We start from the raw sequence: 18287 nt of genomic DNA, 5'->3' as shown, positions 1-18287 counted from the left end.
TGCATTTGTCTCTAGCATACATAGAAACATTTGAAAACAAGCCATGTGAATAACAAACCAAATTTGGGTAAAAAGTTGCATGACATCACTTTAACATTTATAGTAATGTGAAATTTTAAAATCATTGTTATACATGTTGTATTGCATTCCTTCACTGTTCTGTAAAGATGTTGCTCCAACAGCAGCTGCTGTGGTCCTCTCAACCTTTATCCTCATCCTTCATCTGCTCTTCTATCACCTCAACATGTCAAAAGAAAAATCTTGTAATAATGGTTGCAATGTGTCAAAATGATAGTTCATTCCATGATTACTTATATTTCTTATATAGCATCCTAACAAATGAGCAAACACTTGATTCTTAGCACAAAAGCTGGGATTAGTTTTCCACTTCTTAAGAGGCACCTAAGCTACAAGAGAGCATCAGTGCCCTGGAGAGATTTTCCAAGAGGTTGAGCAGATCCAGCCTTTTCCAGGTTTTGAAGGACATGACCCACAAACTGAAGTCTCCCTTCAGTAAAGCTGGCTATGTAACAGCACAACCTTTACTACTTGCAAGAATTTTTATAACACAGCGTGAAGTCTTGCTGCAGAAAGAGTTATGTTGTGATTCACTGACCAACATAAACACCATGTGACTGGAATGAGACATTACTTTAAAAAAAACAAAGTCCCTCAATATTTATTGAAAACAGAACACTTTGTATCTGCTGATTAGGCACTTGCAGGACTTGTGGTTACATTGCTGATTTCTTCAGAGCTTACACAGATCCAGATCTAGCAATCCAGCTAAAAAGACAGCATATAGCTTTAAGGAGCAATGGACTCAAAGCGACAGAAGTAAGAGACAGTCATTTTCTCACTCTAAAAGGATATATTAGATACCATGTGGAAAATAGCTCTTTACCATGGAGTTTTCATATGTATCACACCATGTTCCATTCTCACATACATTTTACTTTACTATCTAGCTCTTTAGTACCACCACAAAGCTTATACTTCCCTATTGGGTGTAACAACACTGGTAAAACCCAGGGAGTCCAACTTTTCCTTTCATTTCATATGTATTGCAAAGTCTGAAGTGACAATATCTCTTTTGAATGACATGTGAAGTAGACCATGAGTGGCATCATTGGGTGCTTTGGTAAAAGTAACTGCAATGCTTCATCTAAATTCATTTGGATAATTACATGGCCCTGATGTGAATTTAGCCTGTTAGCTTCTTCTGTAAGAGTTCTTGTTCAATTCAGCCTGCCAGCCTCTTCACATTTTTCCCCTTTCAGCAGTTACTGAATTTCAGTGGTAGTTGAAATACAAATTTCTCTTTGGGGAATCAAGCACACAGAAGATTGTGACAGGGCAATCTACTATTTTAAAGTTGTGTCAAGCAGGATGAACCTGTATTTAAGAAATGCATAAAAATGGGTTACTCTCATGATTTTGTGCACCTTACATTTTTTCAGTTTAAAATACAGCTTTACCAGGATGTCTACTTTATATATTTAATAGCATCACAGAATGGTTTGGGTTGAAAGAGACATTAGAAATCATCTAGTTCTAACCTCCCTGCCATGGGCAGGGATGCCACCCACTATATCAGATTGCTCAAAGCCCCATCCAATCTGCCTTGAACACCTCCAGCGATGAGGCATCCACAATTTCTCCAGACAACCTTGTGCAGTGTTTCACAATCCGCATAGTAATGAATTTCTTTCTAAAATCTAATCTAAACCTACTCTCTTTCTGTTTAAAGCCATTCCCTCTTGTCCTGTCACTACATGCCCTTGTCAAAAATCGCTCATCAGCTCTCCTGTAAGCCCCCTTTACATACTGGAAGGCCACATAAGGTGTCCCTGGAGCCTTCTCTTCTCTGGGATGAAAAATCCCAACTCCCCAACTCTCTCAGCTTGTTTCTACAGGAGAGGTTCTCCTGCCCTGTGATCATCTTGGTGTCCCTCCTCTGGACCCACTCCAGCAGGTCTATGCTCTTTTCATGCTGAGGACCCCAGAGCCGGATGCAGCACTGCAGGTGGGATCTCACCAGAGCAGAGGGGCAGAATCCCCTCCCTCGACCTGCTGGCCACACTGCTTTGGATGCTGCCCAGGAGATGAATCAAATCTTTTTTCAGACACCCCCTTCCAAAATACAGGGAAAAAACCCTTAAATCAGCGTGGAAGTAGCCCGCTGTGAGCTGGATCTCGCGTTTCCAGCCGCAGAGGTGCGCGGCCGGGCGGGGCGGGCAGGCGGTGGCGGTGCCCGTGCCGGTGCTGCCCAGGCTGGCCAGGAGATGTCGCTGTGCCCCGCGGAGCCGGCGCCGCGCTCCCGGCCGGCCCTGCAGGCGCATCCCGGCGCTGTCCTGGAAAACCCGCGGGAGATGGGAAGACGAGGAACACCGGCAGGCAGCGAGGGACGGCGTCGGCTGCTGAGTTGCCCGGCTGCTGCTTCGGAAGAACAGCTCTGCAGTGCTTTCCCAGGGCAGCTGGAGGGCTCCTGCCCGCTGGCCAGCATGGAGAGAGGCCTTCACATGGACGGCAAAACCGGGAAACAAAACCTGAGGCACCTGGTGATTTAGGACATCGATCCTGTTCCCGTCGGATCAGCTCTGAAGGTTTAAAAAGACCACGGTAATCAATTGTTATTAGAACGTATTGTTGGACGGAATCCTCCTATAGGTATATTTGAAGAGTACGGCACCATAAGCATCAGAAGTGCCTCAGTATTGCAGCGCTGCACTCATGTTTAAATTTGAAAGCCGAAAAAAAATATCAAGGGTGTTTGCTTGTTCCACTTGGCATATTCCCCATGTTAGTAATAAAGTGATAAGAAGTATGGTGCTAATTCATGAGCCCACAGGTGGCAAACGGAGAGAAGAGGGAACTGAACAGAGGAGAGGGCAGGATGGGAAAGCAGAAACCCCATGGCTTCATCATCAAAATGCTTCTGATTTCTCGTCCTACAGAGTAGAAAGGGATCCTATAAAGTTCTGCAGCATTTTGTATACAACGTGAATTTAAAGGGTATTCAAAGCATCTTTCGTGCTCATTAAACCAGACAGTTTCAAGTATGCTTAACACAGACATTTGAAAGGCTAACACACCTGTTTCTAGGAACAGACACAGTTGTCCCACAGTGACACAGTTGTCCCACAATCACAGAGACGGTGATTTCTGTTTTCATTTGAAGTGTAACTATGGGCAAGTTTACCTTTTTCCAGGGATTATGGGAACAATTAAAACAAAATTTAAAAAAAATTTTAAAAAAAAAGTTATATTCCTGAACAGTGCATTTATTAATGAATCACAAAATTGAAGTAAAATAAGTCAGGCTATCATGACATCATTAATTAGGGATAGCAATAGCTTTCAGCAATCTGTATAAGCATAATACCACAACCAGCCAGGCATACTGCTTCATTCAGGGTTAAAGTTTCCTCATCAAGTGGATCATGTGCTAGCAAAAGAGAAAACAGGTGTTGAACAGATAATGGGCAATGTTCCAGGTTGGTTTTATCAATATTTTAGTCAGTCATACATTCAGAATTACATTTTAAAATTATTTCTGGAGAACAGTTTAACAGGAGAAGAGCCCATAGTTAAATAGAGTAGCCTAACTCCCTTTACTCACAATACTCCTCTCTCACAATACTCAATTAAACAGTTGGCCATTAATGTAAGTTATCTTGAACTTTTGAAAATTTCCTTACCTTCCAATGCAGCCTTTCTAAGTTTAAAATAAAATGGCAGCCCTAGAGCTTTAATTACAGATACATCTGGCAACCCTGCCCTGCTATTAAACCAATAAAGAAGTCAATATCTGGTAAGCACAGTAGTTCAATTGTCTCTTTGTTCATTACTCCATTAGCAACCAAAGATCCCATATTAACTATGGTAATGGAACATGTAAAGACAAGAGAGAGACAGAACTCTGAACAACAATAGCCAAATAAGAAGGAATAAAAGTATCTTCTTTGATTATTTCTAGCACTAGGGCAACTATTACTGCACTAACAAATCAAATAAAAAATGTTCACCACCAGTTGCCATAACACATTCTGATTTACACTACCAAGCTCAGCTAGAGCGATTTTCTAGCAAACATACTACAGTTTAGAAATTATTTTTCCTCTTTATTGCACTTCTCTGCTAGCTCTTGTTAAACAAACTATTGGCCTTTGTAGGTGTTATCTGCCCTGCAATCATAGAGTAGGAAGACGATTACAAGCAAGAGGTTGTACAAGCTCCTTCTCTGGAGATATTCAAAACCCACCTGGATGTGATCCTGTGAAACCTGTTTAAGGTGAATCTGATTTAGCAGGGAGGTTGGTCTAGATGATCTCCAGAGGTCACTTCCATTCCCAAACATTTTGTGATTCCATAATTATGCCTCAGAGAGCCTTAGAGGTCATCAGTCCTGCTTTGCAGACACATGCAGTAGATGAGATCATAGATTCAAGCTGTTAAGCAACAGAAGATGAAGATTACTGGGACAACGTGATAGCATTAAAGATTTAGAATTGTCTTTACAATTCTGCGGGGGAAAATAACTCTACCCTCTTCTGGAAGCTCTGAAACACGAGCTTTCACTGTAGTTCTCTCTGCACTCTTGTGCCTGACTCCCTGACATGCTGGAGACATTTCTGCTGTGTTTGTAGGTCACTAAGACTGTAGATTCAGCACTTCAGGCTCCCCCTTTCTGGGCAGAGATGGTTCCCTCCTCCCACCAATAACATGGTTAACCATGCCCAAATTTCACCTATGCACAACTTCTGCAAAAAAGTCCAATGCACTTGCTAACTTTACAGTTAGTGCATTTTTACCTGAAATCTGCTCTATTCCTGCTGCCAAGGTGATGAAATATCTTCCCTCACTAGCTCCATATTTCAATTAGAATACAGAGTTTGTACTTGTTATCATGTACGCCTTGGAAAAACAAAAGTATCGAACTTCATTTAAATAAAAAATGCTTTCACATTATTTGTGTAATCATTATTCATAATTATAAACAGCACAATATTGCAATAAGAAGAGATGCATTAAAGTTTTGCTTTTACTACTCCTGCATGGAAGCTGTGCATGTGTTGAAGCCACTCAAGACCGCAGCACTATAAATAGTGCTCTATTGTTAGTGGATAAAAGATGAAACAAGTCTCACAGCACTGGAGCACAGGACACTGTATTAAATGTTAAGCTCTGCCTGTTCTAAAAGTGAAAGGCGACATCAACTGATAGACTGGTCTGTGGGTAAGACATACGGCTGGGAAGAGCTCGCTCTGACTCTGCAGCTTCCTGACACAGCACAAGTAGCAGCTGATCTTTCTGCCTCTGCAATGGCAGAAGCTGTCATAAGACACTGGGTGGAAACTCCTGTACGCTACCAGGAGCAGTTTGTTGGCCAAGAGCTGGAAGCACACAAGCTGAACCACCTTTTATACGCTTTGCCGGGCCCTGCTACCACTGCGCTGAGCAACCAAAGGTGCATCACAGAAAGCACGGCTGGGGCCAGGAAGAGCAGCCAGGAGGAGGAAAACACACACTTTCGGGTCTTGCTGGACGTTGTGCAGTTCTGCCCCGAAGATATCATTATCCAGACTTTTGAAGGCTGGCTCCTGATTAAAGCTCAGCACGGACCCAGGATGGATGAACATGGTTTCATATCCAGAAGCTTCACCAGACAATACAAATTACCTGATGGAGTGGAGAACAAAGACCTGTCTGCACTTTTCTGCCATGATGGCATTTTGGTTGTTGAAATGAAGAACTCAGTGGGAAAGAACTAGAACCATGTCTATAGTTACTGGTGAGATTAAATCATTCTTAATGTAACAAAATAATATCAGTCATGCAATGCTTTAGGGTATAGTAAGCATGTAGCTGTATTTATTACAGCAAAGTAAATTTTTTGTTATATTTTTCTGTATGCTGAGTTTATTGTTTGATGTGAAATGTTAGACTGCTTGCCTCCAGCTACACACAGGTTGAAAACCCAGGCTGTTTGAACAGCAGCAAACTTGGGCTAGTCTCAGCGGGAGAAAAAAAATCTATTTGATAACATACTGAAAATAGAGCACATTTTTGAGATAAGTAGCAGGAGTTTTATTTCTAAGGAATAAGCATTTATCATACATAGTCATAAACATTAAAGAAGCAATAGACAAGTTGTGAATCTTATGGAAATTTAATTTATGTACCAAAAAAATCTGTGTTCTACTTTTTGAGATTAAATTCTTCTCTCTGGAAAAGCACATGAACTGAAAGACACCATTAAGACAAAAATCCCTATTTCCATAGCTTCTATACTGAAAAACCCTCCCGAGATTACTTTTTAGAGGTGTGTTGCATGTTTGAAACTATAAGGGAAAAGAATAATCACTGACTTTATTTGCTTGAAAACACAGTAAATAGAAATTATACTTTCTGTCAAAGTAATATGAAAGAAAACCTTTAAAGACATTTTAGAAAATGTTTTGTTTAAGATAACAACTGAAGAAAAAATTTTTGCTTACAAATGCTCGAAAGAATCATATTCTTCTTTGTGAAACCTCAGTAATAAAAAGACGTTGCTCTTGCACAAATGCCTTTTTTCTTACACATTTTAGGCAGTTTTCTTATTTAATCAAATGAGTATTTAATTGTCCATGTTGCATGACACTTTAGGCTGAAATCTCACAACTCTGTCTTCAACAGCAAATTCTTCTTTCAATGATAATCCCCCTCTCCCCAGAGGAACACAGGCTCTACATGAATCTAATTTTAAATAGAGGGGTTCCTTATTGCAGACACAGCTTTAGTTTCTGTTCCAGTGTCTCACATTTCATGAGTGGTGGTGATAAAAAAATATCCACCTTCTATATCTAGTATCTGGTCTTCTCAATACTAAAAAGAAATAATGCTGTGGGTTTGTAAATACTTACACATTTGAGGGGAACTGCATCTGCAAGTTGAACTGCCTCCTTTATGTGTACTGGAGACGAGTATGACTGGTGTGCTATGAATAGTAAAGGAATGTGGAATGGAAAGTGCCAAGTTAAATGCAGACTCTTTATCACAGCCATCTGCTGTTTGGACATATCAAAAACATATTCAAATGAAACTGAATACAAATACAATTTTAAGAATACAAGAAAAATATGATGAACAAAACCTGGCTCTCACTAGCTGAAGCTAGAGTTCCTTTAGTTTCAAATGAAAATCTTAAGCTTGCATGTCTGCACATGTCCATTTATGAGAAAGATTATTGTTGTTTAGACTTCAAGATACTTGAAGCAATTGATTTTAGAAAAGTGGGTAGTACAATTCTTGTATTTTACTTACTAATTGTGCTAAAACTCACAAGAAATTTGCCCAAGAAAGGCAGAATAAAGTCTGAATTGTAAATTTCTATCATGTGCAATTATGCTTTTAATATACCAGAAGTCAAGAGTGTAATGTTTTCTAACAAACTAAACCAAATATAAAACATATGTCCCTACATTTCCACTCAACCCCACACTTTTCCCTCATATTGCCTGTGTTCAATTTGCATATTGGCTTAAGATCCCATTAGCAAATCAGATCTAGATTTCTAAGTCTAGGAGCTTCATCAGACAGCAATCTGGTAGAAGATGTAACATGGATTTAAGAAATTGAATTCTAGATACAGGTCTGGATTTAAACTTTACAGACCAGCTTTATAAAAGCTGCACAAGCTTAAAACCATGGTTTCAACATCACCTTATGGCACGACAGTTGGGATAGAGTTCAGGATCACAAGTTAGTAATCTGCTTTGGTGATTTTTGTTTACAGAGATTTTTGTAAATTTTATCACTTAAACTTACAGGTTGTTATAAAAACTATTCTAGCTATGATGGCAGTGATGATATTCATAGCCCTATAGATGAGAAAGTTCTTCTAAAAAAAACATAACTGATTTAATTATTTCAAATTAGATCATGATTAAACTACCAGAAACTTGGCAAGGAATTAAACCATACAGCCAAAATCACATCATCTGTTCTATATATGCTAATACCATGGTTACACACAGACCTGCTTAATTTCACAAAATTGTATGGAGAATGTGGCATCTGACTGTTCTGTATTGTAGGTCTCTCTGCATCACTCTGTGCCCAAGTCTGTACTTGCTCACAACATCATCAGTCAGAAATCACTGGAACACCTTGACCCAGATATGGCAGGGATGTACCCAGCCAAGCTTTACCTTCTCTTGTAAACAGATCTTTACAAAAGCCTACATCCATGTTCCTTGGTGAATGGGAACTTCCCCTGACCTGGCACCTGAGTGCTCATGTAACAGGGACCTGTCACTGACTTCCTGCATTTTAGCACCAAGAAGAGCACAGAGGAAAAAATTTCTCCCTTTTTTTTAAAGTGGCAGTTTATCAAAAGATCTTGGATGGATGATTTTTAGGTGTTTACCAGAACAACCTCAAAGTACTTGGCAGAGTGTTTCTGAATAATCTGGAAAGAGCTGTTCTCACATATTTATATGATGTTTTACTTCCATAATCTGATTAGAACTGAATGTGAATGTCACATAGAAAGGTGCTAATATTGCTCATGGGCAGCGGACTGAGATATTTATCAACAGCAAAGGATTTCAGAACAACTACAGCTTAAGACAGGTTTAAGACATGCTGATGTGGTTAAATTAAGAATCGTGAAATTGGCTGTCTATAAAATTCTGGCCCAGAATAAGTGATAAGCCTGTGCAAGCCTTGCAGACCAAGTGCTACCAAGCTTCCTCAGTTCCCACCAGTAAGGGATTACCTTTGTAATTGATCAAAATGCTCCTCCAAATGGATAAAGATGACTTCATGCGTGAATCTAAGCACTGTGAAAAATGCTTTCACAGAGATGAAAATGTATCCATATGGCACTAGTCTCCAAAAGCAAGGTAAAAAAAATAAATTTCCATAAAATCCTTGTGTGCAGAAAGCCCAAAAATGCCTTTCTTTGCCTTGCTGCCTTTTCATAGTTTCTGCTGCACCCAAGGTATTTGAGATCTCTCTACAGAGTCCAATACTGGTGGTACAGTGAACCAAGGCTGACACCAGTCACTCAATAACCACTCAGCTGCAGCACTGGAAAAGAGAAAAGGAAATCTCTGGAGTATCATGGTGGCAACATTCCCGCCCAGAGGGGAAGGTCTCACATTCCTTTACTTCATAGCCAGGAATCAAAATGTCCTTTTTAATCTGAATAACATTACAAGATTGGCTTTTAATGTGAGTAGGAATATTTCTGAAAATACTAGGTACACCTTCTGTTATTCAAAAGACATGCAGACCTCTGTCTTGCTGACTACCAGAGACAGTGGCTGGCCCCTCTCACCCAGAGGACAGCATCTCAGTAGCTCTACACTGTGAACACAGGAGTTAAATCTAAAGAGTTACACCTGTACACTACATTGTAGGTACCTGAGCTGGCCCCACTTGTGCTAACTCTGGAGCCAGAAGTACTGTCCCTGTGTGCCAGCAAGTCCAGAAAGCTCAGACTGTCTACTGCTGTGCTCAGGCTGAAAAATCATCCCTTATTAAAAGCTCTCGGACAGAAAGAGACACAGGAGAAACATGGTACTACAGCTCAAGACTCTCCATTCAGGTTAGTGCTAGAGCGGAGATTTCTGCTGTCTGTGCCACTGTGGGCTGCATTTTTACCACAAATCACATCAATCTACATAAAAAGGAACCCTCTTTAGCCACATGGTAGTACCACTGATGGTCATGGTCTAACCCCAGCTAGCAACTGAGCCCCATCCAGCCACCCACTCAGTCCCCTGCTGTGGGATGGGTGAGGGAACAGGAGTAAAAGTGAGTGAACTCATGGGTTGTGATAGAGACAGTTTAAAAGGGAAGGCAAAAGCTGCATGCACAAGCAAAGCAAAAGTGATTAATTGACTACTTTCCATGGGCAGGCAGGTGTTCAGCCACCCCCAGGACAGCAGGGCTCCAACACATGTCATGGTGAGTTGGGAAGACAAATGCCATCTTTCCAAACGTCCCTTCCTTCCTCCTTCTTCCCCTGCCTTTATCTGCTGAGCTTGATGCTGTGTAGGATGGAATACCCCTGTGATCACTTGGACTCTGCTGTGTCCCCTCCCAACTCCTTGTACCCTCCCAGCCTCCTTGCTGGGGGGGTAGGGTGAGGAGCAGAAAAGGCCTTGACACTGTGTGAGCACTGCTAAGGGAGAGCTAAAACATCCCAGTGTTACCAGCACTGTTTCCAGTACAAATCCAAAACACAGCCCCATAGCAGCTACTGTCAAGAAAATACACTCATTCCCAAGTCAAAACCAGTAGGCACATAGAAAGAATTTTGAAGACATAATACTTAAACCTTCTACAAGAAATACTTGACTTTTTTGTAAAATAAGCATTTTTAGGGGCTGACAAAGACATTTCAAAGTTACTTTAAAAAATTTTGGTTGTTAATAGAAAAGGAACACATACATGTACTGAACCCTTGGTATGCTAGGCTGAAAGAGTAAGTCACCTACTATCTTCAGCTACGTTTCTTTCAAATTGCACATCTCTTCAATTTTCTCATCTATTAATTGTATATTCCATCATCTAAGTAGACAGCATGTCAGAATCTCCAAAATTTCATTTGTTCCTGGCAGAGTTGGATGACATGGGAATTAAAGTGGGAGTGTCCTTTCTGAACTAGCCACCCCAAAATTTCTAGTCAAGTCCTCATCAGCTCAAACTGGTTTACTGCATTAGTGTAAACTATTTAACTTGTGTAGTTGTCACTCTCAGTGGGTCTGTATGGAGCTGGTTTGATCCAGCAAGACTTCCTCACTCAGGTGCCAATGTGCAGCCTCCAGGGCTGGTTGGAACCTTTCTCTCTACCACCTCAGTACCAGCAGTAGCAGCTGGCTGCTTCTGCAGCTGATTCAGATGCCCAGAGGAACCACACGAGTTATTCCCTGTGTATGTCTCACTTCCCATAAGAGGTAAAATGGGATCTGAAGATGTTTTGTGTTCCAGTGACACTAACTCCTTTATCTTTAGTTCCTCTCCTCATTTTCCAGGATATACCATTCTCCTCTCAGCCTGCACACAAAAATCAGATGTTCCACAGACATCACAGTAGCACACTGGTGTAAGTACAAAGCACAGGTGTGGCTTGTGTCTGTAAATGAGCTAATTTGGAATTTGGATGTTGAGTTTAAAGAATTCCAACTCTTAACTAAAAGTGATTCCATTGATCATAGCTATAATGAAAAACTAATGAAGGGAAATGATTTTCAGAGCGTAGTGTGACTAATAAAAACGTAATTCTTGTACTCTGTCTTACAAGGCAGACAGAAACTCATAAACTACCTGCTCTGGTGACAGCTGTATGCATTTTAATAGTAGTTCAATTATATTTTGCAACTTTACCACAATTACCCAAGCACTGGTGGCATGATTAGTATGTACTGTACAAGACACACCGTAAATACAGTCTCTGCCTTAATGTATATATGGAGCCTCAGGATTTGATCCTGGAATGAAACTGAAAGACTCAATACAGATTAGGAGACTATGAGACAACTAAGTGAAGAAATATGAACTCGGAGACCCTATCATAATAACCATAGCAATATTTAACTTAGACCCTCTGGAAACTTCAGACTGAAATGGCTACAGTGTCAAGACAGATACGGTTTCCAGATTTATTTTATTCCAGATTTAAAGGTCAGAAGGATCAGTGATGATCCCCAGTGTGATACCCTGAACAGAACACACATGATCTCACTTGATAATTGACTCATGAAGGCAGCCCATAATATGTTTGAAAAAGATGACGTATTTAAGCAAGAGATCAAGTCTTTATTTCAAGACTTCAGTTGATGGAAAACTCATCACACCCCTCCATCAAGTTCACGTGTTAACAATCATCATGGCTTAAAAAGAGCAGGTTTTCCCTAGTCCTCTGAGATTTGTTTGGTGATATGAATTTTACCCTAAAGCTAGAAGTAATACTCTGGACAGCTCTTGGGACAGGCTTTTTACTATCCTGTTGTTATGAGTTACAAAAATATAAAAGCATAACACCTTGTGCTAAACACCCTTATTAGCTACTAATAGAACACAAAGGAATTCATCAACATGAAAAACATTTAAGTATAATTTTTCCACATAGAGCAGAAATATGTATTGAATAACTTTGCATATAATACCTTTCTTGTATCATCATTGGTAATTTTGTCACCTTCATGTCCCACTCATCTAAACTGTTGCTACAATTCTGTTTCTTGCTGAGTACATCCTCACTGTTTTCCCACTGACCATAGAATTTATATACTTTGAGCTTTTTTCTGTATCAATTGGTATTGCTTGCTACCAACTTCTTATTTTTTCCATTTCTACTTTCACTTGCCCTTTTATAACAATGTATTTTAAATTTGGATAATTCTGCTTATATGAGCACAGTTCTGTGTTTATGGGTAGCTAATAAACATTCTAAATGTATACAGAACAACCAGAGCCAGGTTCTGACACTGTTCCTCTCAGTAAATTATAATCTCTTAAAATTTTACTGATGGTATGGGATGCCCCATATCTCTCTGCTATGAATTCCCTCCTAAAATGAATGTTCAAAACAGTGAAGCACCAGGCTGCACCACCTGTGATAGGGAATTCCATTTACCATTTACCTTCTCACAAATACATGGCCCAAAGCAAGCACAGCAAGAATCTTCTTCACACCTCAGTCTTTGCAGGCCTCTTTGCTCTCCAATTGACCAGCAAAACACAGAAGCTAAAACAGAGTAACATAGTGTCATTTTCAGCCACTGAGCTTCTCAGAACTCTCCATTTCTTTAGCTGACACAGACAAAACTAGTAACTCCTTGGCCATCCTTTGAGTAGTCCATGTCCTCAAGCAACAACATGAACAAATTTTTCTCCTTGAAGATAAAACAGCAATTTCACCCAAATGTTAATATTAATTAACCTTAATGTAAAAGCCACTGCCTCCTGATAGCAGAATGCACTATATCAGCTTAAACACAAGCTCAGAGAAAATGGAAGATACTTTGATGGTCAAAATGCCATCAAAACTGGTCTGTTGCATAAGTTAGTGAGCACTTGTCCTGCTTTCCAGACTGAGACTGAGAAGTCACTCCCACAAAATTCAACGATGGACAGTGAAAACTCATAAAGTAATGTCAAGGCTCATCCATCCTGATCCATTGGCAGGTATAACTGAGGAGCTGCCAGTGACTAGTCCTTCAGTGTGCAACCAGCCTTTACCAGGCTCCTCTCTGCACTGACCACAGCAACTTCAGGATTGACCAGAGCAACTTCAGCCCAAGTCCTGTGGATTTCTAGAACCCATCAGCATTAATTTTTCCACGATAAACACCAGCATTAACACATGCATAGAGCCTGCTAAGGAGGTCCTCTCTGCAATTTCTCCATCCCGAGTGACGACAGAGACACTTGTATTCAGGAAATGAATGAATGCTCAATTCTTCATTCTCCCTCCTTCATTCACCTCGACTTACTCGTCCTATACAATGGGTTTACTGCTGGGATAACTTTACTTTCATGCCACATTTAAATGGTACATGGATATAACGCTGGCCTCAATATCAGCTACCCCCTTAGCTCACAGTCTTGCTTTTTATCAAGTATTTGTTATCACTAAAGGTATTGGATTGAAATACACAAGACTGAGAGTCCCTCAAGGACTTATGTAGCTCAGGACAAAGAACAGCAGGCTCATTCATCCTCTTTTGCTGTCTCAGTTTTTATTCAGCAGGTAAATTCTGCCTGTGTGCACGCCGAGGGACTGGCAGCTGGCACGGGCCCATTAGTCCATAACCATGAAAGACTCCGCACCGTCAGAATGTCTGCCTAGCACATACCCCGTGCCACTGCATGGAGGAACTGCATACATAATGGATTTATCCTGACAGCACCTTTAGTTTGAAACATTATCCCTTCAGACAGGAAATGGAGACAGACATGCATTCCAAGCAATATTAAATGGAGAGTGGAGAATAACTGAGTAACAGCCACCTATTACACAGACTGGGGCTGAGATAGCTACTACATAGTGCAAAGGCCAAGCAAAAACCTCAGTGTTTCTGATCAATTACCTCTAATTTTACACAACCTAGTTTGAAAAAAGCAATGCAATTTTTGCTTAATTCATGCTTGTGATTGAAAAATATTGTGTCTTCTTCTATATCTCACTGCATCTTTTCCTAAATTTCAGTTTATAGCACACTATAAAGTGTCTTCATTTCTCTCTGTTTTATGTTTTCAAGTAAGATTTTATAAAACATTTCAAATAAAATCATATTCCATCTTTCAGAAACTGTAAAAAATACCACTAGAATAATATATTTGTCAAATTTATTGCATTTTCTTAAGTTGTTTTATAGTTCAAAGTCTTTACTTGTCTTTAGCTTTTTACTTTAAGCAAGTGAAATGTTTAAATAATTTTGTGTTTAAAATCATTTTGTGCCCTCTAGTGGCAGCCCTGCCAGGCACCCAAACTGGGACTTTCCTGTTAGAGATGATGTAATGATGGAAGAAAAACAGTTTATTCCCCTATTAAGTGAAATATGTTATCAATCAATTAAAAAATTACAGTCAGCTCTAGTTTTGATGAGGTAATACCACCAGCTACAGATATACCACAAATAGCAAAACCCCCAAAAAACCCACATTTTTCAATGTGTAAGCATTTCACCAAATTTCCTCTTAGAAATTATATTGATGAAAATCGACCTATTTGTAGCCATTTCCTTGCAATTTGTAGCCATTTCAAAGCACTACTCAGTGTACTTCCCATTAGAACATTGTTCAATGTCCAGACACATGGTTTTTCCAGGGTCCACAAAGGGGTATCATCATAAAGAAAAGGCTTAGTGCCATAAAGTTTCATCTTCTCTCATGGAAAATCACTTTGCTTTTCTTAGTAAAACAGCAAATTAATAGCATAGAGGAACAGTAACAAAACAAAGATGGAAAGATTTGACACCTTCAAGGGAAAGTTACACAGGGCAATATAACCTTCTATTATTTTTGAGTTCAGATCCTCTACTCATTCACTTTTTCTTAATTCAAGATAGACTAAATGCATACATTTTTCCTAAAATGTTTAAATGTTTCCAAATTTTTTCACTCTAAGTTTCTGCACCTGATCAGCAAAAAAATCATGCTGCCTTCAAACATCTCTTTTAGCACATATTGCCAGGGGTCTTGAGACAACTAACTCACATACAATGAGATATCCCATATATAGTCTTTAGTAGCCATTTGGGTTTAGTATGGCTTTCATCTTTACTCCCCCAAATTACAGGTCCCTAGGAACACAGTAAATAATAGACATTTTCACTGAATTATAGGTTATTAGTCTTTATAATAACATTCACTTTGCCTCTGAAAATTCAATTCCCAATGAAGATGATAGAAATTCCTGACCAAGCAAACATGGAGATACATGCGTTGTGCAGCTAAAATGCTCTAAGTCACTATGTGCCATTATTACTTTGAAACCCTTGTCTCTCCTAATCCAAACAGCAAGAAACGCTCTTCTGCTTGGCATGTAGATGGTTATTGAGGACTTTGGAAGCTGTTTTTTTCAAACACTTTAAAAATGTTTGTTAGAGTGGCTTCTAACTTTGCCAGTTGGTTTTCTTGAAAATAATAATTGATGGTTTTAAAATGTTCTTTATAATATCCACAACAGAGTGCCTCAGCACTGTGGTAATCAGAGTTGGCTCACTGGTGGGAAAGGATGGAAAACATCATTTGCGACCTTTTTATTGTTCCAAATTCTCTTTGCAGTTTTGATCACTAGGGAAATAACATAGCACACATTTTCCTTTCATATTTTTGCCTTATTGAAAGCATTAGTGCCAGAAAAACCATGACCCAATTTCACATAACTTAATTTTTGTTGAAGTCTTCAGATAAAACTGAAAGATCTTAGAGAATAACTACTTAAAAAATTACACCTATGTAATTAAGAAATATTGTTCTCATTAGCTTTGTTGATCTTACACCTTCAAATTCTCCTGATAACAGTTCTTATGCCTGTTGGATTTGACATCTTTGCTTCTGTTCATTTGAGATGCAAACATCAAACCAGTACTTACTGGAGAAAAATTAGGCCAAATGCACTGAGGGGAGCAGGGGGAAGTAAGACAGCTGCCACCTCCACCACCAGACCCAAGGAAGTAAGATAGATGCCCAGCTCAAAGTTGTCCCTTTGTCCTACCCTGGCTGTGACAGCCACAGGCTGACAGGCACCGTCAGCATGACCACTTGGAGCAGCAAAATCCCATTCCTGAACCAGCTTTGCAGCTGCGCAAGGCAACTGTGTGTTACTTCAGGTTGTCCAATGAGAGCAAATCTTAAATATCTATTTAAAGCAAATCAAATAGGTCAGCATCATGTCTAGTACTGTTCACTTCATGTGACAAAAAAGAACTTTCTCTATTCAGAGATAACAACATTCATCATTAAGGACATTAAAATTTAGATGAATAGAACCAAAAAATTTTGGAAAGGAGTTGGATCAGGTGCAGTCAAATATATATATGCAGTAAGTACTACAGAGAAGGCAGTTCAAGGACTATTCTTCTGTAGTTTAACCTGTGAGGATTCACATGAATGCACAAGACTGCCCAGATCAATGTTAGCAGTAACTTTGGAAGGAATACAAAAATCCCAATCACTTATCTTGATCTGTAGCAGTCAGAATTTGGGAGGAAATCTAAGACCGACGTCAAACTAATCCACATCTACCTCCTGATGGGGTTTCAGTCTTTACTTGAAGCTGGCCACATGGGTGGAGGGCAGCATGGTGGGCTGCGGGCCAGCTGCCACGGCAATCTCCGTATTTTGCAGAAGAGAACCGGACCTGTGTGAAAGGCAGACACTGACAGTGTGCCAGCAGCAGGGGCAGAACGCTGACTGATGGAAAAAGAGCTTTGGTGATTCTAAGAGCACTAACAGATGCTGATGCAGAGCTTGAGGATCTCTGCAGGCCCTGTGTGTTGGGGGTGAGTGATCATGACCAGGCCAGGTCAGGGTGTTTCCACCAGCTGCCAGCTCTCTCTCAGCAGAGGACTGATGCTTCTCATCTTAGCACTGATGTAGATACTAAGAATTGCCTTCTGTAAACTCGCTGCAACACAAATGTGTTCCAAAGGGTTGGCCACTGACGAGCTGGTTGTGTGGTGAATTGTGTGTTTCTTTGAGCACTGTATTGGCTAATTAAAACAGACTTCCAGATTTAAGCATTAAAGGAATTTGGGGCTAACACGCTGGACTGGGATGAGCTGACATATTAAAAAATAATAATAAAAAAAAGTTGAGCAGACAAACTGAGCAACAGTAACAGAAAAGTACTGTGATAATATGTGCAGTAATTTTGAAGAAAATGAAGGTCCAAAGAAAAAAGTGTAAAAAGTAAACCCCAGGTATCAAACACTAAAACCAGCAATGAAAGGAAGCAGTGGGTCTTGTAGCATTCCAGTGAATCGCTCCCAGATGAAGACAAATTATTTGACACAAAGATCTATGAGAAGTAACATACTCCCTAAACTATGACAGAGAAATAAACCAGAACTGTGTATCCATCCAGATGCTAATAGGAAAACATAAAGAACTGGGGACCACAAACATGAACATCTCCTCTAATAACTTCTTTCTAATTGCTCGTGAACGGTAGAATTTTTGAGAGAAACTTGTACCTAGGAATCCAAAGAGAGCTCAAAGATGATTAACGGGACGGGATTCAACGTAGGACCAGGTGCAACAGGTGAGGAAATAACCACGCAGGGACAAAAGCACCTCGATGGGTCTGAGGCTGTTCCACAGAAAACCAACATTAGTGTTATGACCACATTTTTCGCGAAGGCTAAAATACACGTTATCCACGAGCAAAACGCACCGTGACATTCTTTTTCTCTGAAGGCAGCAGGCAGCCGGCGGAGCGCCAGCAGCACCAGCGCGGCCGCCCAGCACCTGCGTGGCGCAGCTCCCGCGGAGCGCGGGGAGGACACCCGAGGGCTCAGGAAGCTTCCCGGCCGCACGCGGGGAAGCGCTGACGCGTCTTCGAGGGGTCGGGAGGCGGCGGCGGCGTTGGAGCGGCCAAGACCCGGCGGAGCCTCCAGCGAGCAGGCCCGGGGGGCACACGGACCGCGGGACGCGCTGGCCCGGCCTCCCCGGCCCCGCGGCCGGCAGGGGGCGTGGGGGGGGGGGGGGCATCGATGGGGGCGGCCGCTCTGCGCTCGGCTGCTCCGCCCTGCCGCTCGGCTCTGGATTAGCGCAACTGG

At 40.7% G+C, this 18287-nt stretch overlaps 1 protein-coding gene and 1 long non-coding RNA gene across 4 annotated transcripts; one reads left to right on the top strand and one right to left on the bottom strand.

Moving 5' to 3' along the window:
- Positions 1 to 1586: 1586 nt before the first annotated feature.
- Positions 1587 to 18183, bottom strand: LOC104686665. Of its 3 annotated transcripts, none has more exons than XR_002044513.3 (5): positions 17903 to 18183; positions 17703 to 17818; positions 12635 to 12745; positions 4265 to 4451; positions 1587 to 2600 (listed from the first exon to the last, which is right to left on the bottom strand). It is a non-coding gene; the product is annotated as an uncharacterized LOC104686665 (long non-coding RNA). The 3 variants fall into 3 exon arrangements; XR_751381.4 differs by having other exon boundaries at positions 12642 to 12745; XR_751380.4 differs by lacking the exon at positions 12635 to 12745.
- On the top strand, positions 5031 to 6697 carry HSPB3 (heat shock protein family B (small) member 3). The gene has a single exon (XM_010395264.4). It carries the CDS (start codon positions 5178 to 5180, stop codon positions 5772 to 5774), a length of 597 nt encoding a protein of 198 aa, XP_010393566.2. The 5' UTR covers positions 5031 to 5177; the 3' UTR covers positions 5775 to 6697.
- Positions 18184 to 18287: the final 104 nt, after the last annotated feature.

This window comes from Corvus cornix, chromosome Z, assembly GCF_000738735.6.
Source record: "Corvus cornix cornix isolate S_Up_H32 chromosome Z, ASM73873v5, whole genome shotgun sequence".
NCBI classification, from domain to species: domain Eukaryota; kingdom Metazoa; phylum Chordata; class Aves; order Passeriformes; family Corvidae; genus Corvus; species Corvus cornix.
Note: the sequence above shows the minus strand (reverse complement) of the source record. Positions and strands in the feature narration are given on the sequence as shown.

What these genes read in the sequence shown, in the direction of transcription:
- HSPB3 (XM_010395264.4), top strand. Translation starts at nt 5,178, where the DNA reads ATGTTAAGCTCTGCCTGTTCTAAAAGTGAAAGGCGACATCAACTGATA.